Source organism: Lissotriton helveticus, chromosome 8, assembly GCF_964261635.1.
Source record: "Lissotriton helveticus chromosome 8, aLisHel1.1, whole genome shotgun sequence".
NCBI classification, from domain to species: Eukaryota; Metazoa; Chordata; class Amphibia; order Caudata; family Salamandridae; genus Lissotriton; species Lissotriton helveticus.
In genome coordinates this window covers 385,204,771-385,229,271 of record NC_136069.1, presented here as the reverse complement: position 1 = coordinate 385,229,271, position 24,501 = coordinate 385,204,771, and the positions used below count along the sequence as shown (strand labels likewise).

The window sequence follows — 24,501 nt, the reverse complement described above, 5'->3', positions numbered from 1 at the left end:
GTGCAGAGAAGATTGGTGTTGAGTGCAGTGGCATTGAGTGTGATGCCATATATTGCATTGGTTTTGAGTCAAGTGGTGTAGAGTGGATTGGCATAGAGTGCAATGGTGTAGAGTGCGCTGACATAGAATATAGTGGTTTAGAGTACAGTGCAGGTGCATAGAGTAGAGTGGTGAAGAGTAGAGTGGCGAAGAACAGATTGCAGTGGTGTAGAGTGGAGTGGCGTAGTGTGGAGTAGAATAGCATAGAAGTGCAGTGGCGCAGAGTAGATAATTTCAAAATAGCGGAGTGGTGCAGGTTAGAGGATAGTGGCGTAGAGTGCAGTGGTGAAGAGGGGCATCGAGAACAGTGATACTGAGTGCAGTGGTGCAGAGTCGATTAGAGTGGCTTAGAGTGGATTGTCATTGAGTGTAGTGATGTAGAGTGGCATAGAGTGCACTGCAGTGGCACAGATTTGAGTGGTGCAGAGTAGAGTGCAAAGGTGTAGAGTTCAGTGTCAGAGAGTGCACTGTTGTAGAACAGTGTCATAGACTGCAGTGGTGTAGAGTGGCATAGAGAACAGTGGTGCAGAGTGATGTAGAGAACAGTGGCTTAGAGTACAGTGGTGCAAAGTAGAATAGAGTCCTGTGGAGTGCAGTGACATAGAGTGCAATGGTGTAGAATATACGGGCATAGGGTGCAGTGGCATACAGTGCATTTGACGTAGAGTAGAGTGCAGTGGAGCAGAGTAGACTGGCATAGAGTGTATTGATTTTGAGTAAACGGTGTAGAGTGCAGTGGTTTAGAGTACAGTAGCATAGAGTGTAGTAGCATAGAGTAGAGTGGTGCAAAGTAGAGTGCAGTGGCATACAATGCAATGATGTAAGGTACAGTGGCGTAGGGTGCAGTGGCATAGAATGCAGTGGCGTAGAGTCTTGTTTAGTGGCACAGAGTACAGTGGAGCAGAGTAGATTGGCATAGAATGCTTTGGTTTTCAGTAAACTGCTGTAGAGTGCAGTGGTTTAGAGTAGAGTAGAGTGTCACAGAGTGTAGCAGTGTAGAGAAGAATGGTGCAGAGTAGAGTTCTGTAGAGTGGTGTGTCGCAGTGTAGATTGCAATGGCGGAGAGCATTTTAGTGGTGTATAGTAGAGGAGTGTAGAGTGGAGTAGTGAGGAAGATCAGAGTGGCGTAGAGTGGATTGGCGTAGAGTGCAGTGATGTAGAGTGTGCAGTGGCGCAGAGTGGAGTGATGCAGAGTAGAGTGGCATGGAGTGTAGTAGCACAGAATGCATTAGTGTAGAGTGCAGTTGAAAGGCGTAGAGTAGTGCAGAGTGCAGAGGCACTGAGTGCAGTTTTGCAGAGTAAAGTGTTGTAGAGGTACAGTGGCATAGAGTGCAGTGCATAGTGGGCAATGGCGCAGAGTAAAGTACAGTGGCGTAGAATACAGTGGTGCAAAGTAGAATAGATTGGCGTAGAGTACAGTGGCATAGAGTGAAGTGGTATAGAGTGCATTGGTGTAGAGAGCACTGGTTCAGGGTAGAGTGACATAGAGTGCATTGGTTTTGACAAAAGTGACAGAGTGCAGTGGTGTAGAGAACAGTGGTGTAGAATGCAGTGATGCAGAGTAGAGTGGCATAGAGTGGAGTGGCGCAGGGTAGACTGGAGTGGCACAGAGTACACTGGAGTGGCAAAGAGTAGACTGTTTCATAGTAGAGTGAAGTGGTGTAAAGTGCAGGGTAGAGTGCAGTGGCATTGAGTGCAGTGGTGTGGAGTGTCAGTGTGTAGTGGTGCAAGGTCGATTAGAGTAGCTGAGAGGGAATTGGCATAAAATGCAGTTGTGTGGGGTGGAGTAATGCAGAGTAGAGTGGTGTAGAGTGCAGTGGTATAGAAGGCATTGGTGTAGAGTGCAGTACAGTGGCATCAAGTAGAGTGGTTCAGAGCAGAGTTCATTGGAGTAGAGTACAGTGAGGTAGAGCGCAGTGGTATAATGTGTGGAAATGTCATCAGCTAGTGCATTGATTTGTTTTGATTGTATTAAGAAATTTGTTTCCACCACACTTCACAAATATCCAGAAAATGTTTTTGCTTTATTTGTGCTAACCTAATTCTTACATAGTCTGACATACCTACACAGTTCATTTACAGACATTTAAATGTTGTGGGCTAGAAAAATAAAACATCCTGGAGCCTTCCTTCAGCACACCCCCAGTAGCGAGCATGACTGTCACATAAATCCTCTCATTTTAAAATCAGAGAAGGAAAGGTAAATACCAACCTCCCTCGGAAGACACAGTCTGACATTTGACATCTGTCTTTGAACACACAGCCAAATTTGACAAAATAAAGGCATGTTTACAGAAATCGCGTACTTGGAAGGATACAGTAAACAAGGTATAGTCTATGGGAGGGACAAACTCAAGATGGACAGTCTAAAACAAATGAATCCAGCAAAATGAAAACAAGCAAATGTGTGTTACAAATCACAAAACCAATGATACGCAATGGGTGGAATGCAATCCCAGGGAAGCTTTTCAAATGTACCCAAGATGTCTTTAGCACACCAGATAGTAGTGTTGTCTGGTAGGCTTTGACCTAAAAATCAGTGTTGGGTCAGTTGAGTCGCGGGCTTACCAAGTGTCTTGTGAACTACCCAAGGATCATCCCTCTCTTCTTTCTTCCTTGTTGTTTAACAACTATACTCATGCCCTCAGTTATTCAAAACGTATCAGGTGAAGTTCCAAATATATGTGGGTCACACACAAATTCAGTTCCAGTCAGAAAAGTAATCAAATAATCCCACCAAAATCCATTCATCATTAGGCAATGTGTCTTTTTGATGAAGGGGCGTTTCCTCCTCAGGAACAGAAAAAAATTGTAAATAACAAGGACCCCCTGTGAATTGATTCAATTCCTGGGACAGGGTAAAACATATAGTGCAAAACAAACAATCCCAGGCAATATTTAACAAGTGCAATGCAAACAATAAGTTCAAGAAGAAATTATATATTTTTTATTATATAAAAACAGTAAGTTTTAATTATGTAAAGAATTACATTTATAGTTTAAAAACATTAATCAATGACTTTCATTGGTACATATCATAAAATTCATAAAAATTATAATCAACAATGTTAATATTGGTGGAGATGACTTTTCGACGCGCGTTTCGGCACTGGAAGTGCCTTCGACAGGGAAGTACCACCAAAACAATTTAATATGCGTTTGATTTATAAACAACGCACATAGATGGTCTCATCACGGTTCTGGACCATAATTGCCAAACAGATATATTTTTGTGAAAATGTTAGATGGCAGTGATACCGTTGTTGAAATCGCTAGCTGCTTATTATGTTGTGATATCTCTCTTTATTATGACTGTGAAGCACGGTCGTTTCTGAAGACAGAGAGCACACGGTCTGCGTTTGTTAATTTTATAGTTTTGAGTGCGGCTCTATGTAGAAAGATACACGTGCGGTAGGGCATTTATTGGCTCCTTCGGCAAGCGTGCAATCTGGGGCAATACATTTATCATACGCACGATCTGCGTATGATAAATTTGCGGTCTCAAGTGCGGCTCTATATAATTCGATGCACGTGCGGGGGGCATATATTGGCTGTGAAAACCTGTTTTTCACAGATATCGACGCCCTACCATTTACATGGCAGCTGAACATAGGAGGCTTTCACTGCCCTAGATTGCCCGCTTACTGAAGGAGCCAATATATGCCCCCCGCACGTGCATTGAATTATATAGAGCCGCACTCGAGACCGCAAAATTATCATACACAGATCGTGTGCTCCCTGTGTTTAGAAACCACTGTATTTCGCAGAAACGGAGTTACTTTGAAACGGCATGAACACACCTTCCTGTCCTGAGCGAGGCTTTGCATTTACAGCCTAGACATCTTAGAGTGTTATTTTTACAGATGAAGATAGGAGGGGTCAGATTTACTAGCACCTTGCGCCACTTTTGCGTCACTTTTAACATGGGAAAAGTGACGCAAAAGTGGCGGAAGAGGCTCGTAAATCTGCCCGAGGTTTTTATTGCCCCAGATTGCACGCTTGCCGAAGGAGCCAATAAATGCCCTCCCGCACGTGTATCTATCTACATAGAGCTGCACTCGAACCTATAAAATTAACAAACGCAGACCGTGTGCGCTCTGTTTTCAGAAACGACCGTGCTTCACAGTCATAATAAAGAGAGATATCACAACATATTAAGCAGCTATCGATTTCAACAACGGTATCACTGCCATCTAACCTTTTCACAAAAATATATCTGTTTGGCAATTACGGTCCAGAATCGTGATGAGACCATCTATGTGCGTTGTTTATAAATTAAACACATATTACATTGTTTTACTGGTAGTTTCCTGACGAAGGCACTTCCAGTGCCGAAACGCGTGTCGAAGAAGCCCTTTCCACCAATATTAAAATTGCTGATTATAATTTTCATTAATTTTATGATATGTACCAGTGAAAGTCATTGATTAATGTTTTTAAACTATAAATGTAACTCCTCAGGAAAAAGAGCCAGAACGGAGATCCTTATAATGGAGAAACATGTCCGTCCCACTAGCCTCTGGCTAGCACCAAAATGCAGGAACCCACCATTCAATCATTTAAAAGGCCAGGAACTGGGAGAAACATTTTTACTTTTATTGCCCTCCAAGTTAGCACAATGGTAAAGATTATCAATCTCCAACTTTTCATACAGTATATCCCGAGCAAAATCAAACAATGTACAAGTCACCAATCAAAATAAAGCATCATATTCCAAGTTAGGTGTCAGTCTTCTTCTTTAATGTTCAGAACAGCATCTCTTTGATTGCTAGCCAACACGTGTTTCGTCTAATTTTAGCAGTTTATGCATTTAGACTTCATTAGGGCTAGAATATACAACAAAAACATCTAGCCCTGATGAAGTCTAAAATGCATAAACTGCTAAAATTAGACGAAACACGTGTTGGCTAGCAATCAAAGAGATGCTGTTCTGAACATTAAAGAAGAAGACTGACACCTAACTTGGAATATGATGCTTTATTTTGATTGATGACTTGTACATTGTTTGATTTTGCTCGGGATATACTGTATGTATTCTTGTTTATGTGGTTTTACTACATTATATGGTGGCGGCTAGATAGACGTCATCCCTATCCCTAGTAGCAGCCCTAACAAGTTCCATCTATTACTGTTGACAATAGAGCGCAAGCATATGACCTTCTATCTATTGCTCTTTTATTGTGTCCAACTTTTCATACTTTATGAATTCCTTCCACTTTTCCAAATCAAGCACTGATTGGCGGTAACAAGAGCACTTGGCATACTTGGCCCAAGATCTAAACTGATCCCCACCCAAGAAACTCTTTGCAAGGCTACAAAGGCTAGAGGACCAGACAACAAAACTATACCTAAACAAACAAAGACTACAGAACCGGGCAGGTAGATAGTGCCTAAACATCCACACGCGCAACGTAAAAAACGTAAACGTAAACGTGGTTTCTTATATAGCGCACGTATCACCCCCGCAAAGGGGTCTCACGGCGCTTGCTTAGGGAACCCGTCCTGGTATTCCCCTGTGAGATAACCCCAGCAGGGTATCCACAAGGTGAAAGCCAGGCATCCCACCGCGAGGGGCCGTAGTGGAGATTAAGCAAGCTATTGCCCAGAGTCGCAGAGTGTGAACCCGTGAGTCGAGTAGGCACCGGAGCGAGAATTATCGAGTCCGTGGAATTTATTTTTAGCCCAAGACCCGCCGAGGCGGGGAATTGAACCCTGGTCCAGGACCGATCTCAGCTTCCAGGTCTGCCGCCTCTAACCCCTGAGCCACACTTCAACAACATCGAGCCCACACTAGGAGCTTTCTCCGGCTTCTAATGGAAACCAGGGCCAAACTTAAGGTACTCTCTGCAGCTCACAAGAGGTTTATTGGAGCAAGGACCCAGAGTGCCTGAAGAATTGGCTCCACACTATGCCCCAGCACAAATTTCCATTCTTGACTCATCAACAATCATTTAATAGGATGAAGCATGGAGGTAGACCCCTTGGACAGACTGGGGAATGCCTTCAACCCCACATTGAGATTCAAAGCTAATCAGTTACGATTCATGAACTGTCTGAAGGCTGAACTTTCAACTCATGCTTTTTAATTGAACTTCTCACAGATCATGGGAAGTGATTGAGGAATACTGGAGAAATAGAGAGATATTGAGCACCTACGATTTGGTGTTAGCCTCTCTTACCTCTCACCAAACTGTATATTGTCAGCTCCTCTGGCACTCTGAAGTAATCAAAGGTAACGGGCAGCACTTCTAAATCTAGCTCGTGAATGTAGAACTAAGCTGTTCCTGTGAGATAATTAAAATGGTAAAAACCTGACCTGATAATGACGCATCTCTCAGTCATAAGTAAGACAACATGAATAAAATAATTTTATATAAATTACAGCTTTGAAATTTGTAAGTGCTGTTTTCTCAAACACCGAGGTCAGAACAACCTAACAATAAGCATATCCTGTTACCTTGACTAAATCATATGATGCTTGTTAGTACCATGCACAATGAGTCAACTGTGCAACTATTTCATAGAGTAAACAGTTACCTTTTAAAGCAAGAGATCAGAGTACATAAGCGGGAAAACTTGCTCTTGATTAGATTATAGATTCTTAAACCACTTCCAATGGGTTACTGATTTTAAGGTTACAATAAGGATATATTTTCAGGTGTGATCATTTCATATTAACCACACCCATCTCTTTGTGGTGACTTGGCTTTTATGCCTTACACAGCAGGTGAAGTAGTCATCCCTGTCGCCACGAGACAGAGCTGCTGCCCGTCTTTTTGCATGAACCGGCGTCTGCCATTAAACCTAATTTAATATTGCTCACGCGGACATGTTGGTGTGGGCCCACGCGGCATATGCACTGAGTCCACCATCGCAGTGGCATAGTCTTGCATCCTGGAGCACCCACCTTCTCCTATCAGTGCCTGACCAACCCGGGCCCCTGGAAGATATTTTCTTGTTTAACTGATTCCTGAGACTAATTCTCATTCACGCACAGAATACCTGACCATCTCTGCTTCAATTTATATTCACCGGCCATCTTCCGGTCTCCGAATTCCTCATGCTCCCAAACCTTGTCCTGATGAAGATCTCAAATCACTGAGATCGAAACGCCGTCGACTTTGTGCAAAACTCCTTTATTGTTAAAATTATCACCAGGAGTTGTTTGCTTATGTTCTCAATGCAATGTATTTATTTTTTAAATGTCACTTTCACTCCTCACACCACGCACTTTTTCGATTTTTGTGAGCACGCAAACTATACTTCAAAAGCCTTTGATAAACTATTTACAAATAAATTATTTCTTTTTGTCAATGTACCACCCGTGTCCCTTCGTACAATCTTAAACTGTTTACAACTACTCCCGTCTTGGCATTTATTCATTAAAATGCCCTATGCCATAGGCTAAGTGATTAAGACTCTATCAATATTTTCCCTTCTTTAGGACCAATTTGGCCTCTTATGAACCACTGTTATCTCCTAAAACTATTACACAGCAGGTGCCGCAGAGTTCTATATCAGTTGTGTCAGTTTCCTTATTTTAATCAAAGGTCTACTTGAAATTTTGCAGCCAACTGGGTCTAAATTCGCAAACCTGGTCCTACACAGGGTTGTTGAATCCATGCAAGGACTTAGCTGCATGTGCTTGCATTTTGGTCTCTCTTTCACAATGAACCACAGTGCTTGCACTTCTAATGTGGTAAGAATAACACTGAGCAAACTTCTTTTCGATCATGGCTGCCGAGGCTATGGACGTCAGGAAAAGAGGCTAAAGGTCAATCTTGTCATGATGCACCCTGAACTTATCGTCATAATGTATCAAATGACTGGCAAGGATTTTTTTCCAAATATCATGATACGCGTCTTGCAAGTCTAATTTAAAGACATAGCAAGAAGGAATGCTTGCCATAAATTAAAAAGTAATCCCTTTCTTCTAGGAGATGAGTCTTCGGAGACTTAGAAGTATTTTTTTTTTAATTGTGTTAGAGTAACTCGGTACTGGTAACTGCTGTTTTCAATTCTTGGGCATTTGTGCGCTCTATAAGTCTCATAAATAAATAAATAAATACATTCTTGCAAGCAGACCTCCATACAACAGTGTTGGTAGAGGTTAGTAGGAATAGTTTTAGAACCTAGAGCGTCTTTAAAAGGCGAACAAGATTGAGGTTGATGACTTCCAAGTGCATACTTTCCATAGCCATAGCACTGCAGACCTCAGAATGGTGCCTGGAGAGAAAAAGTTATTGAGCTGGATGGGAGTGGTCTTGCAATGCGGTTTGCGGTACAGCCCGCTGATAATGAAGTTGCCCCTGAAGTAAATAAAGTGGATTGCACATACTAAAGAGGTGCTTTAGCAGGAGCTAACATAGATAAAACACTCAATGCTATAATTCTTCTATTTCTGCAATGATATATGAATTTACAAAATACGTTTGTCAAACAAGCATGCACTAGACAGAGATAAGAAAAAAAAACACCCAGCAATCAGGGTAAAGAAAAAAAACAGTAAGTCCAAGAACTCAGAACAATGAACAAAGCACTCGGGTATATCAGGCACAGAAATCTGGCCCCTGGAAAGGCCTTCACTTGGAAATCTCTGGCCTTATTTGCATTGAATGCCTGCAGAAATAAGGCACTGAGAATTAGCCTTAGAGGGTGGCTCAACACTTCTTATGAGCAACAAGAACATCAAAATATGTAGCACTGAACAGTAGTGTGTGTAGTTATTAAAAAACTATTCACAAATACTAGATTGGAGGAAAAGTTCAGCTTGATGTGTGGTAGGCACAGGGGTGTTGGACCAGGGCATGCAGAATCATGAGCAGGTTCTTTTGGCCTTATTGGTGTAACTGTACCACATTACCTACTATTGGCCAGGTGCAGACACTATGCCCACACTTTGGCAACATAGAGTGTCGGCTCAGGCTCAAATCTTGTACGAATCTAAGCATTTGCGATTGGAAATCCACTTCCATGGAAGTCGTCACACATTTCTTGTTTAATGTCCTTTTGTCTTCCATTACAGTAGAGCAGAGTTCGTCAGCCCACCAAATAGAACAAGCATTTGCAATGCAATAGGTCTCGCATTAGGAAAGTTTGAGCTATTGGTATTGTAAATGATAAATATATTATTTATGTGTTGGTTTTGAAAATAGCTAAATTAATAGCTTTGTCATTTACAATGCCAATAGTTTTAACTTTTGCAAATGTGACACCTATAGCATTTGTAATGCAATATGTGTTGTATTTACGTGACTTAGATGTATTGATATTACAAATAACAATGGCTTTTAATTTTTTTAAATAATTAATACTTAAATAAAAGTTATTGTAATTTATAATGGCAATAGCTTTAACTTTTGTAAATAACTTTTGTGAAGATTACGTTCAGTGTATTTTATTGTGACAAAAATCCAAGAACAGAAGTGAAATATTAACATCTTTTTGTGACATTTGTAATAAAGCTTGAAACATTGAGAGAACTTATTTGATTCAGTTGTTGTTGAATGGTTGCACAGATTGATGCTGTGGTGGCGCTGAGTGATGTTGTGGTGGCGACGAGTGATGCTGTAGCGTTCAGTAATGCTGTGGTAGCGCATAGTGATGTTGTGGTGCCCCTGAGTGATTCTGTGGTGATGCTGTGGTGATGCGATAGATAGAGTGAGGGCGATAGATAGATAGAGTGAGGGCGATAGATAGATAGAGTGAGGGCAATAGATAGTTAGGTAGATAGAGAGTGAGGGTGATAGATAGTTAGGTAGATAGAGAGTGAGCGCTATAGATAGTTGGGTAGATAGAGAGTGAGGGCTATAGATAGTTAGATAGAGAGTGAGGGCGATAGATAGATAGAGTGAGGGCGATAGATAGATAGAGTGAGGCTGATAGATAGATAGATAGATAGATAGATAGATAGATAGATAGATAGATAGATAGATAGATAGAGTGAGGGCGATAGATAGATAGATAGATAGATAGATAGATAGATAGATAGATAGATAGAGTGAGGGCGATAGATAGATAGATAGAGAGTGAGGGCGATAGAGAGTGAGGGCGATAGATAGAGAGTGAGGGCGCTAGATAGAGAGTGAGGGCGATAGAGAGAGAGTGAGGGCGATAGATAGAGTGAGGGCGATAGATAGAGTGAGGGCGATAGATAGATAGAGTGAGGGCGATAGATAGATAGATAGATAGATAGATAGATAGATAGAGTGAGGGCGATAGATAGGGCGATAGATAGATAGATAGATAGATAGATAGATAGATAGATAGATAGATAGATAGATAGATAGATAGATAGATAGATAGATAGATAGATAGATAGATAGATAGATAGATAGATAGATAGATAGAGAGAGTGAGGGCGATAGATAGAGAGTGAGGGCGATAGATAGAGAGTGAGGGCGATAGATAGAGAGTGAGGGCGATAGATAGAGAGTGAGGGCGATAGATAGAGTGAGGGCGATAGATAGAGTGAGGGCGATAGATAGAGAGTGAGGGCGATAGATAGAGAGTGAGGGCGATAGATAGAGAGTGAGGGCGATAGATAGAGAGTGAGGGCGATAGATAGAGTGAGGGCGATAGATAGAGTGAGGGCGATAGATAGAGTGAGGGCGATAGATAGAGTGAGGGCGATAGATAGATAGATAGATAGATAGATAGATAGATAGATAGATAGATAGATAGATAGATAGAGAGTGAGGGCGATAGATAGAGAGTGAGGGCTATAGATAGATAGAGTGAGGGCGATAGATAGATAGATAGATAGATAGATAGATAGATAGATAGATAGATAGATAGATAGATAGATAGATAGATAGATAGTGAGGGCGATAGATAGAGAGTGAGGGCGATAGATAGAGAGTGAGGGCAAGAGATAGAGAGTGAGGGCAAGAGATAGAGAGAGAGTGAGGGCGATAGATAGAGAGTGAGGGCGATAGATAGATAGTGAGGACGATAGATAGATAGATAGATAGATAGATAGATAGATAGATAGATAGATAGATAGATAGATAGATAGATAGATAGATAGATAGATAGATAGATAGATAGAGAATGAGGGCGATAGATAGAGAGTGAGGGCGATAGATAGAGAGTGAGGGCGATAGGTAGAGAGTGAGGGCGATAGGTAGAGAGTGAGGGCGATAGGTAGAGTGAGGGCGATAGATAGAGTGAGGGCGATAGATAGAGTGAGGGCGATAGATAGATAGATAGATAGATAGATAGATAGATAGATAGATAGATAGATAGATAGATAGATAGATAGATAGATAGATAGATAAGAGGGCTGTGGTGTGTAGATATTCTTGGGAATGGTCTATTTGAATGATTAGTCTTACTCGATTGTGAACCAATAACATTTATTTTTACGCAATTACATGCAAGATCACTTTTTTCTCAAACGTTTACTTTTCTTATGGGTAATAAATAATACACGTCTGAACAAAAACTTAAAACACTAGAGTGATAAGCTATTGTTACAACTCTGACTTCTACCACGCCTGTTGACGACATCATGGCGCTTGTTAACGTAAACAGATGAAATAACCTAGTAATGCTCGTCTACGTAAACCGAGGGCACCGGAGTGCTCTCTTTCAGTAAATGTCTTACATCACAAGCCCTCTGTGTGTTCGCTTGGGTGCCGGGCCTAGCATTTCTCTTGGTAGGTGAGTAAACAGAGCGAGAGCTGAGGCACACACCTTGCTGCTAGCTCGAACCAACACTCTGTATTTTGAGGATGAGAGAAGCTGCGCTGAAAAATTCAGCCACGCGCTTTTTAGCTGATTAATTTACACTTACCGACCTGTGAAAACATAAGCGTGTTTTCAGAAAAACAAACCGTGATGCTATGTGTGTGCGTGCACGCGTTTGTGTTCTTCTTCTGTGTCTGCTACTATACAAGAGAAAGTACTTTGGACGTCTGGATGTGTCCGGTTTCTCGGGGAAGAGGGGGAGGACGAGTTAGTGGCGTTATTTAGGGCTCAGTCTGTGGCCCTGTTTAATGTTATGTTGTGGAAGTCTGAGTCAGCGCTATCGGTCCAGCTACTTGACAGGACTGGTACTTTTATCCTGACTGTATTTGTGCACAAGAGGTAACATTGTGACGAGGATTTGCAACGACAGCACAGTCCTTGTACTAAATGCGTTAAAAAATTATTTGTTAGGGTACGGACAGGGATGGTTTTTAATCGGTGCTTTCAGTGGGATTAACAGGGAGGGGGCTCTGAAAGGGCGGTCGTCTGAAAAGCGTAGTTTGGATGCCTTTGCAAGAGGTAACCTTTGTAATGAAGTGCGTACCTTAAACCGTGCCCTAAAATACTGAGCTTGGTACAGCATGTCACGTGACCAGTATTTGGGTGCTTCTCTGAGTTTTCTGCTACTGCATCCAGAGGAGAGTGAACAGAGGATCGCTGTATTACTGTGCTAGGACTCAGCCTCTGGTTCGCAGGGCATGTATGCTTCTTGCCCGAAGTTCGGCACCGATGTTGGTGCTTCAGTAAGCATGCAGCTTGTGCGAGAGCTCTGAGTATTAGTAGGACGGGTAGTGGCACCCAGGATGCCGGAGTCGGCGCTGAGAGTATGACGGGTCAAGTTAAAAAAGCACGCCATGGCCAGCAGCTGTAACGCTGGTGAGCCTATGAGGCAGTGGCGACTGTTCCTGAGTAGCGCGGAAGCGTCGGACCCAGGTAGAGAGTGGTGGAGCAAGGCGTCGGGTGGAGGCAGGTAGCTGGCAGATGTGCCAGCGGCAGCAGTGCACAATCTTCCTCTGAGAATCCGAGTAGCAAAGAAAAACCTACAGTAGGGTGTGCTCCGACTCCTCTGTGCACGTCAACAGGGTGGTTGCTACCTCATGGGGACGTGCTGGTATCCGGGACGCTGTCTCCTCCCTGCGCTTAGCAATGCCTCATAGGAACGCTGTAAGGAAATAATATAAAAGAAAGGTGCAGAGATCTACTCGTGAAAAAGCTGCAGTAAAAGTTGTGTGTCATCTGTCTTGTCGTGTAACGAACTTATCAAAGGACATTATGAAATGCAGAAATTAAAACGCTGAGCCTTGGACCACGGAAATAATCGCACGTTGTTTCCTGCGTTTGTAAAGCCTCTGAATCAAATAAAGAACCAGTTGCCATCGCAAAAGTGAAAGCGTGACAGAGCGCGAGAGGAGACGGGCGCGTTCACAGCCCATGTCTCTTAAAGCGCTCGGTCACAGCCATTGTCTGCAATGGGTTTGGAGCTCGCGCACCTCTCCTGTCTTCACTTTGCGAGCTACCTCCCGGAGTTCCACCCTTACGCTGTGCGACACCGGAGAGGAGGGACAGATGAGAAACGAGAAGAAAAAATAAAACCAGCCCTAAAGGGGCCGCGACTCACCGGGACTTGGGGCCGAGGAGCAGCTCTCGGAAGGGACAAAACCGAAAGCGAAAGCGCTCGCACACATTCACAGCAAACAGCCAGCAGCAAAAGCGCGCTCACGAGGCCAAATCTGAGACGGAAAATGCGCGCGTCGGACTCGTGTCCACATATTCAGTATACTAAAGTATACATGAGGTCCCTTCGCTACGCTCGACCTAAAAACCTCTGTTTTTTCAGAATAATGATGTAAAATCAAAGTAATTTCTATGGATATTATCAGTATATAATATTTCTTATGTTAATAACTTGTGCAAAATCCTAAATAGATGTTACAATCTCATGTGTCAACAAATCTACCTATAATATATCTACACCTCACGTAAAAGGTTAAATGAATAATCTAAATCAAGCCATGTAAATTCTTCTATATAACCAATTATCCTAGAAGCCAGAGGACGTTGCTGACATGTGACAACAACATACATTTGCCAACAGGAATTATGGTTACTTCTTATAAATCAGTCAATGGAAAGAAGCAAGTATTTTAAAAATATAACACTTAATCTGTCAAGGGGCAATTCAGTATGGATATCCATATCCACTGGAAAAAAACAAAGGTTAAAGTGAAATTATGGTTGGCTTTATTATATCTTAATGTATGTTTAAAAAACTCAGAAATTCACTAAAAAAGCACAGTTAACCCTTTCCATGCGACCCACGGCCTCCGCCCGTCCGATGTCACAGTGGGCGTGTGCTTTGGAAGGCTGGGGACTGTCCAAATCGTGCACGTGAGGAATTCGTCCGCACTGCGGGGGATTTCCACGAGCGTTCAAGGGATTAAAGCGTAGTTATATTTACAAATTTAAACCGAAAAAACAATGAAAATCACAATTTATGTTAAAATTACAATCCAAAACTCACACAGCAGCCATGTAAACCATCACTCTCATTGCAAATGCAATGCACACGCAGTTCTGGGGTTAGTCACATAGTTTGGTCTATGACCAGACACTTTTTAAAAATAGTTTTTAGGAACTACAGTTCATAATAGGAACTGTGAACTAAGGACAATCTGCAGGAGCTATTGCTTTGGTCCCATGTAAACTTCACTTACCGTTTCTTGGACTGGAGACAGGGTTTCCAGAACTGGCAAGTGAAGCTTTAACAGGACTGTAACACCAACCCTTGAATCATGCCCTGGGTCCACGGATCTTTTTCTGGGACCGTGCATCCTGGGTGGGACTTCTCACTGGGACTCACTGATGTAGCTGCTGAAGTCCCAAACCCCACAACAAAATCTTTTTTTTTCCATTTTAAATACAGGAGACACTTTGAGTCCTAGCAAGTGACCCTGGACGTCAGGGTGTGTTCATCCCTTATGTGCCCTCACATTTTGTTGTTCAGGAGACAGTGAGTAAATCCCCACATCCTGTAATCGTAACCACAGCATTTTTGCTGTTTCGATGTTGAGGCCAGAAATTCAGAGCCTTTTAGATTCATTGTAGGATTCATGGATCTGAAATGGCAGAGAGTAGAAAATGTTCCTTTCGCTAATCACATTTGAGTATTTTGTTTATTTTTGGGTCCATGGATATTTACAAATCTGAATCCGTGGATATCCTCGAATTACGGATCTCTAAAACGTACCCTCATTATACCCAACCCAAGCACCCTTTTAAACACCTAGGGCCTAATTGTATTGTATTGTAATTGCATTTATATAGCGCTTACTACCCCTGACGAGACATCTAAGAGCTTTTTTGGTGAGTAGCACGCTACTCCGGGACCCATAGAGGATTAGTGTTGAATTAGTATAGTGAAACATGCAAGTACATTTTAAGTGGTGGATAGGTTAGTCAGTTTTGTGGATTCGGAAGGATAGCAGAAGGATAGAAGAGGAAAAAAGAGGTTTGTATTTATATAGCGCTTGTTACCCCTGATTGGTGTTGAAGCGCTGTTCTGGCGAGTAGGACGCTACTCCGGAACCAATAAAAGATTAGTGTTGAAAATTAGTATAATGAAATATGAAGTAATTTGAGTGGTGGTTAAGTTATTCAGTTATTTGGATAGAGAAGGTAGGTTGCGGGATAGAAGAGGGACAGAGGTTTGTTTTTATATAGCGCTTGCTACCCCTTGATGGGGTTTTGAAGCGCTTTATTGGCGAGTAGCACGCTACTCTGGAACCCATAAGGATTACTGTTGAATTAGTATGGTGAAACATGAAAGTAATTTGAGTGGTGGACTATGGGAGTCTTGGAGGGGACTGCTACACCGCCGCCCCGCTTCAAGACCGTAAAAGCCATACAGACACCCCCCCCCCCCCCCCGATTACAACTTTTTAGTCTCTGGCAGGCGGTTCTTTGGTGGTCCCATGGCAGTGTCTATGAAAAAGGCACAGCAATGGGAGTGTCAAAGACAGTTCCGGCACATCATGGACTGGTGCAATCCATGCCGTGCAGGAACTGTTGTGCAGGAACACAGGGAAGCACAACATGTGCTCCCCTGCATGCACCCCATGGCCCTGAGGCAACATTTCCTCTCCGCCACAGTTCATGGCAGGCTCACCGCCATAAAAACCGTGGCAGAGAGGAAACTCATAATATGCTTGGCAGTGCCACAGTGGCACTGCACAGCATATTGCTGCCTCAAAACTGCCGCAACACCGTCGGGGATCTCTGATCGCTGGGGGTTGCGACTGTCCCATTGCAGTCCAACCGCCCAACTTGAAATTGGGCGGATGAACCGGCGGTGCCTTCACTGCCACCGTGGTTTTGGCAGCCCATCAGCCGCCTTTGTCATAAGTAGATGAATATATCTCTTTACTACGCATGCAATACACATGGCAATACAACGCGGTCGTTACAACGACTGCGTTGTTACATCGCAAACCATTACATCGCAAGTCGTTACAACGACTTGCTGTAGGGGGCGAGCTGGACTTAGGAATAGTATAATTTACTATTCCTACTCCAGTTTGTGAACAGCAGGGAAGGAGTTGGATTGTAAATCAAACACCTTCTGCCCGCTACAGCAAGTCGTTGTAACGATTTGCGATGTAATGGTTTGCGATGTAACAACGCAGTCGTTTTGTAATGCCATGCGATGTATCGCATATGATATAAACGCTGTTTCCCTAATTTGACCCTAATTTCGCGAGAGATACTAGGTGGGTTTAAACCAAGCCAAGCTAAGGCAGGTTAAGTTGTACCTTCAAAACAAATGTATTAGAAAATCCGTTTGGCTAGTTTTTCTTTGTCAGAGACCAGAGATTTCAATCGGAATCATCCATAACTTTCTCACCAACTATAATGTAGTATTACTAATTGGTTTGATTAGGTGTTCTGTTTAATTACATTTTCCTTTAAGGTGCTGTTACTGATCGATATAAGTATTGTGAAGTCTTGAAAACGTGAGATTTTTGTCTATAAGAATTAAGGCGGGTGCGAGCATTGACTTCCGAATGAGTTTCTAAGAGCTAAATATTGCTATCTTATGACATTTGCAAACAAACTCTAGTCAATACATAATGCATGTTGTCATAGATTTAGTGTATTTTTAGCAATGCAAGCCAAACGGCAGGTTCAATACAAACATTGCACATGCCTTGCTGTGGTATTTTATGAATACATTGCACAGCCCAATTTGATAGTCACAATTGTTCAATGTGCCACCCCTTCTGTTGACACTGCCGGAGGTATTTTTTGCCTTTTCCAAAAATAGCTTTCAAACAAAAGAATGCAAATATTTGATGGCGCCAGCATGCTGCCTTATCTCAACATGCCAGTGCATGATGCCAATCAACCTTAAGTATATGAGATCTTAATCACAGTAGAAAAGGCCACCTACCTGGGGTCTCAACTCGCCGGTAGTGGTATGGGTTTATGCACACTTCTTTCTGTTTTGATCCGAAGGGAAACTCGCAGCATTCGAGCGGCTTGAGTTCATGGTGGGACTGCAGGTCGGGCCACCGCCACACCCTGCAGTAGATAACGTGAGGCAGGCCCTTGCGGTGCGACACCTGTAACCTTCCGTCCAAGGAGCGCGGGATTGTGACGCACTTGCTGGCCTGCCCGGGGCAGCTTAGGGCTCTCTCCAGTTCCTCCATGGAGCCCTTCTTTTTCTTCAGCTTCTTCACAAGGGAGTCCACCGCCTTCTCGGCCCATTTCTCCTCTTCATCTCCTTGCTTCCAGCCCAGTAGCCGCTTGACTGCTGGGCTGGTGAAGGAGAACAGAGAACTGATGGGGGTGCTGGAGTGCATAGGAAGGGACTGTGCTACGCAATGTACTGTCCTGTTTATACCTCCACGGTGATCGTGCCACTAATTTGTCACTGCTAAGAAGGAGAATGCAGATCCTCACTGTACAATATTTCCTTTACAGTCCTCCGCGTAAAGCTTCATGAGAAATGGGGTTACTCCGCGACTCCCAATCTTCTTCTTCTTCCAAAGCAGCTTTTAGGACCATCCAGAAGTCCAAGGAAATGCCAACTGGTCCTGGAAAACAGAATATGAACAGTTAGATACCAATGTCTGCATGAACATTTCAACCATGGGGTAAACGTAAAGTACTCCGATTATATGAATATAATCTCTGAGAATGGACACAGAGTACCTGTCACACTGCAGTTCCCAAGCATGATAGAGTTCCTGTTACACTGCAGTTTCAATGCATGACACAGTGCCTGTCACACTGCAGTTCCCAAGCATGACAGAGTCCCTGTCACACTGCAGTTTCAATGCATGACACAGTGCCTGTCACACTGCAGTTCCCATGCATGACACAGAGTCCCTGTCACACTGCAGTTCCCATGCATGTTCTGATGTGCAGATTACAAGAATGAAAGAATGTCCCATGGCATTTACGAAAGCAGACCTTTCAACTACTCAATGGAAAAGGACACAGTAGGTATTTAAAATGACATGACAACTGTCTAATCGCTGGCTAGCTATATCCCTCTGCGTTTCGAAAGCAGTTGATAAACTTGCAACTACAGCTTACAAAAAATCCAGAAGCAAACATTTTGTATGAAGGTTGAAGTGCAACAAAAATCATAGAAAATGATTAATCGGTTTGTGGTACTGCAGAAAGGGCTACACTGCTGGAGCTCAGTAAAAAAGTAGGATGCAATCATGCTACTGGCACAACTTAAGAATGATTTCTCTTGGACTTCTTGGATGCCTTTGATGATTGAGATGGCTTGGACACATATGTCGATGCCTCCACAAAGCTGCTTGTTGTACATTAGAATAAACAGACTCATACACCCACCACCAACACTAAAACATCTGCTGTGTGATCCCAGACATGATTTTATTACATTTTATATCTGAATGATGTCCATCTAAAAAGATAATAGTCATAATAACAATGTAATTTCTACAGTACATAGCTACCTCATTAGAGATGTCCCAGCACTCAGTGTCCATCCGCCTTCATGCAGTTCTCAAAGCTCCCTAAATCCAGCTCTGAAAAGGAAAATGCTACTTATCAGTATGCATCTGTTCTTGGCATGTAGGGCTGCAGAGCCACACACTGTTGCATAGATCGCCATCTGGTGGTGGGCCCGGATGATTACACTTTGTTGTTGTCTTGGAAGAGTCTTTTGTCTGTTGGATGACTCCTCCTATAGATCGTAGTGCGCATGGTCATCGACTCCATCGTCAGATTGTTTTTCGCCATTGGGGAAATGATGGAGTTGTATGAGTACAGAAAAGGATGTCCATGTCTTGTGTATCTAATTAAGATATTATTGGAACAGATATAGGTAGCTGGGGAGGCGGGTGGGCGTGTGTGGCTCTGCAGCCCTACATGCCAAGAACAGATGCATACTGGTAAGTAGCATTTTCCGTTCGAGGCATATGGGCTGCAGACCACACACTGTTGCATTGATTGCATAGTAATTTTTCTCCCTTAGCGGCGACCAGCGGTATCTGTTGCAGTAGTTTGAAATAATGTCTTGAGTACAGCCTGGCCCACACTAGCTTGTTGTTTTGCCTGCACATCTACACAGTAGTGTTTTGTAAATGTGTGCGGTAGACCAGGTAGCTGCCTTACAGATATCATCTAGGGGTATATTTTCTAGGAATGCCATAGATGCCCCTATTTTACGGGTTGAATGATCCCTAGGGGGAATGGATGGAGTGCGTTTTGCTTTTTGGTAACAAATTTGAATGCATTTATCAATCCACCTTGTAATCCCAGATTTTGAAATGGGATTACCTTTATGTGGAGGAGAAAAGGACACAAACAATTGTTTTGTTTTACAAAATGGTTTTGTCCTGTCAATGTAGTAAAGTAGCGTTCTTTATACATATAATGTATGTAGAGCTCTTTCCGCAACTGTTTGTGGTTGAGAAAATAATACTGGCAACTCAATAGATTGGTTGAGGTGGAACAGTGAAATGACTTTTTGAAGAAATTTGGGGTTTGTTTTAAGAACCACTTTGTTGTGATGGAGTTGTATGAATGGTTCTTGAATTGTTAATAATAATAATAATAATAATATGAAACTTATAACGCGCTCAGCTTACCCGGGGGCATCCCGGCGCGACAGACCAAAAAAAGGAGAGGCTCGATTAATCACTACTGTGGAAACAAATAGGTTTTAAGAAGTTTCCTGAATAGTAGGATCTTGGGCTCAGAGCGAATCTTGAGGGGCAGAGAGTTCCACAAAGTCGCCACCTGCACCGAGAAACGCCTGCCCCCAGTACGAGCTCTCCTAACTCTCGCTGACTGCAGAAGATGTTTTTGGTCCGAGCGCAAAAGGCGTGGGGGTTTATAAGGACGGGCCATATTAAAAAGAATGGGGGGGCCTTTGCCATGTAAAATTTTATGGGCCGTACACAACGCCTTAAATTTCACCCGCTCCTTCACGGGGAGCCAGTGAAGCGCTTTGAGGGCCGGGGCGGCAGACTGCCTTCTAGGAATCTCCATCAAGACTCTGGCAGCTGCATTTTGCACCTGTTGGAGGGTTTTAAAGGTCGCTTCGGGGGCGCCGAGAAACAGGGCATTCCCATAGTCGAGCCTCGATAGGATTAAACCACGTATCAAAAGCTTCTTAGCTGGATCCGGAAGCAGTGGTAACACCTTTCGGGCTGACTTCAGTAGACCGAAGCAGACCCCCGCGGTCTTCCTGGCGTGGGTCCTGAAGGACAGATCTTCCTCCAACCATACTCCCAAGGACTTGATCTCCTTCTTGGGGGATGGTGGATCACCAAGAGACCGGGGCCAACAGCTAGCAATAATGGAGGGACTGGAGTTACCCAGGAGCATCAGCTCAGTTTTTCCTCCATTAAGCTTTAAAGCAGAGTTGGACATCCAACGGTAAACATTGGCCAGGCAGTCATGTAGCACCTTGGGTTGGTCCGCCAGCTGAGTGAGGCCCACCACCAGCTGAGTATCATCAGCATAGCTGATGATCTTCACTCCTGAAGGGGCTACCACTCTTTCAAGTGGAGTCATATATGTATTAAATAAGGTAGGGCTCAGTGATGAGCCCTGCGGGACTCCACATTGAAGAGGGAATAGGGAAGACTGCTCTGCTCCTTCCCAGACTTGGTAGAAACGGTTGGAGAGAAAAGATCCCAGCCATTTCAGGGCCGTCCCTGAGACACCTACCTCTGACAGGCGTTGGAGGAGCACCTGATGACTCACGGTGTCAAAGGCAGCACTCAAGTCCAGGAGGATCACTGCCACTGATCCTCCTGTATCAAGAGTGCTCCTTGCTTCCTCCACTACCGCCAGCAGGGCTGTGTCCGTTCCCTGGCCGGGGCGGAAACCAGTCTGGGAGTCTCCCAACAGGCGGTTGGACTCTAGATGGTAGGAGAGCTGTCGGTTAACCAGCTTCTCGGCGATTTTTGAGAACCCAGGCAGAAGCGAGATTGGCCTAAAGTTGGTCAAGTTGGAGGGATCCAAACCTGGTTTTTTTAATAGGGCTTTTACCACTGCCCTTTTCCATCTCTGTGGCACTATGCCATGAGAGAGAGAAAGATTGATAAGGTCGGTCAGCGGAGTTGACAAAGTATTAGCCACAAGCTTAAGATATTTCATAGGCACTGGATCACTCGGAGATCCACTCTTCATCTCCAACAGGACCTTTGTAACCTCCTCTTCCGAGAAGGGGCCAAAGGAAGCAAGTTCGGTCGGACAACTTATTGGACTAACAGCCGGCTCAGAGATTTGAGGAGTAGCGGGCAGGGAGGATAGTATTTTCTCTATTTTTGAATGGAAGAAACTAGCCAGTTCTTCACATTTGTCTTTAGGATTAGCATGCACAACTGGCGGGACCGGGGCTTTCAAAAGTTCTTTAAAAATTTTAAACGATTCTCTAGGAGAATTACTTGCCCTCTCAATCCTATCACTAAAGAAGTTCTTTTTTGCATCCTTCAGTGCACTTTTGTATTTCCTCATCTCTCTTTTATAGTTAGCCCGGCTTTCTTCCGTCTGCTCTCTCCTCCAGGCACGTTCAAGCCTTTTGCAAGAGGTTCTGCAACTCCTAAGTTCCTGGGTGTACCAGGGGACAGAACCGATTCTTCTCTCCCTGATAAGCCTCCTTTTATTAGGAATCAGTAAGTCAAGAGAGTTAGTAAGCCATTCGCCCAAATGCTGATCAGCAATGTTGGGGTCATCTACAGGATAAGGGCAGGTTATAGCTAGCTCTTCCACCCAACTGTCCACCGGCAGCTTCGACCAGAGTCGTTCCACAGTATGCTGTCTAGGTGCGGGATCTCTCCGGTTCCCCAACAACCAACTGAACGGAATAAGATGGTGATCCGTCCAGGGGATAGCCAACATCTGGAGGGCTTGCAGGTTGACAGTATTGGCAAGAACAGCATCAAGCTGATGACCTCTGTTATGAGTAGCTCCCAAGTGAGCGAGATGAAGATCAAGTACACCAAGCGAGCTCAATAAATCTCTTGCTACTACATCATTGGGGTCATCAAAATGAAGATTAAAGTCCCCAAGAAGTACAAAGTTGCATGAGGCAGCAGCTAAGGGAATAATGGCCTCAATGAGAGAGTCTACAAAATTCCCCAGCGTAGCAGGAGGCCGATACACAAGGAGGCCGGAGATGGAAACGGAAGAAGATATGCCGAGTGAAAAATGACAGCTTTCAGTATTAATAATGCCGCAATCTACTGCCTTGCACACGAATGTGTCTCTGTACACGATGGCCACTCCACCCCCTCTCCCATCCGGCCGATCAAGATGGAAAATGAGGTATCCCGGCGGGAGAGCGTTGACAATATCGGGACCAGAACACGCGGTCAACCACGTTTCCGTCAGGAACAAAGCATCCAGACTATGGTCCAAAAGGAGGGAGTGTATTTCCATAGCGTGACAAGGCAGTGATCTGCAATTAAGCAGAGCCATAGTGAGTGACTTTGAGTTCACACAACTATTAGACGGATGACACCCAGGACAGTGTTTAAAAGCAGTACCCTCTACCCAATAGTAACGGCAACTAGGATGTTTAGGCGCGCGAAGCGAGAGCAGAGAATCCCGTGAATACCTGTAGGAGGGGGCCAGAGGTCTAGATGGATTGAGCAGAGTGGCATGCCCTGAGCCCGTCTGGGCCCGGACGGGCACAGACGGGCTTGACTCTAGCGAAACTCCGGCGATATTCCGGCATCCCCGCTGCGCGTCTCCGCTGCGCGTGGACATGGCAGGATTTAAGCCCTAGTCGCCTCCTAGAGAGAGGACTAGCGCGTGCACCCTCTTCCCCAACCAAAGATGGCCGCCAGCAAAAAAACGAGGGCGAGGGACCCGCAAAGAGCGGTGGTTCCAACAATTAGAGTGCGTGTAGGAGGACACAAATACAGGTATGCGTGGCCAGCTAGATTAAGAACAGGGGAAACAGTTTTAAAAGCAAATTAACACAAATACAAAAAACGGGATTTTAAAAGCTCAAAAGAGCAGCAATCAAGTTCGCGCTGCGAGTAAAAGCGCTGCGTGTAGTGCGCTAGTGGTCATGCCTGGATCTCACTTACTCTTCTGGGTGAGGTAATAGCAACTAAAAAAGCAACTTTCCATGTAAGGAACTGTAATTCACACTTATGCAATGGTACAAATGGAGGACCCATAAGTCTAGTGAGAACAATATTTAAATTCCATACCGGGGAGGGTGGTATCCTGGGAGGAATTATTCTTTTGAGTCCTTCCATAAACGCTTTGATGACAGGTACTCTAAATAATGACAAATGTTGTCTGTTTTGAAGGTACGCTGCTATAGCAGCAAGATGTAACCTGATTGAGGAGTATGCTAAATTACATCTTTGTAGATGGAGCAGGTTGCATATGATGTTTTGGATGGAAACATCTAATGGGTTAATGTTATTTGTACAATACACAACAAACCTTTTCCACTTGGCTGCATAACATGCTCTAGTGGTAGGGCGTCGCGCTTCTTTTATGACATTCATGCAATCAGACGGAAGATTGAGGTATCCAAATTCTAAGACCTCAGGAGCCAAATAGCTAGATTGAGCTGCATTGGGTCTGGATGCATGATCTCTCCATGGTTCTGTGTCAGTAGATGTGGAGAGAGTTTTAATTTTTGATGTGGTACTACTGAGAGCTCTAGTAGCGTGCTGTACCACGGTTGTCTTGCCCACCTTGGTGCTATGTGAATCAGTGTGAGGAAATGTTGTTGTAACTTGCGTACCACTAACAGAATTAGTGGGAGAGGTGGAAAAGCGTATGCAAATTTGTTTGACCAACTCATCCATACCGTATTGCCTTTGGACAATGGGTGTGGGTATCTGGCGGCGAAGCTTGGGCATTTGGAGTTGCGGTGTGTGGTGAACAGATCTATCTCTGGTTGGCCCCACTTGTGAAAGAAAGGTTGAAGCACTTGAGGATGAAGTTCCCACTCGTGTATCTGTTGTCTGTGACGACTTAACAGATCCGCAACTTGATTGTGAACGCCTGGTAGAAGTTCTGCTAACAGAAAGATTGTTTTGAGGAATGGCCCACCTCCATATGCTCTGGGCCAGCCGGGAGAGCTGTAAGGAGGGTGTTCCTCCCTGTTTTTGGATGTAATACATGGCTGTCATATTGTCGGTACGGACTAGTACAGCCTTACTTGATAGGTAATGTTGAAACGATTTTAAA

The 24,501-nt window shown here is 43.8% G+C and overlaps 1 protein-coding gene across 2 annotated transcripts in view; it reads right to left on the bottom strand.

Moving 5' to 3' along the window:
• SMAD9 (SMAD family member 9) overlaps window positions 1-24,501 on the bottom strand; it is a 232,923-nt gene that overhangs the window by 126,462 nt on the left and 81,960 nt on the right. Inside the window, exon 2 of one of the 2 annotated variants that reach the window (XM_078657189.1) lies at window positions 17,237-17,882. In XM_078657189.1, the coding sequence (XP_078513315.1) occupies window positions 17,237-17,648 (412 nt within the window). In that variant the 5' untranslated portion in view covers window positions 17,649-17,882. Of the gene's footprint in view, window positions 1-17,236; window positions 17,883-24,501 lie in introns of those variants that run through there. The other variant, XM_078657190.1, reaches the window with a different exon arrangement.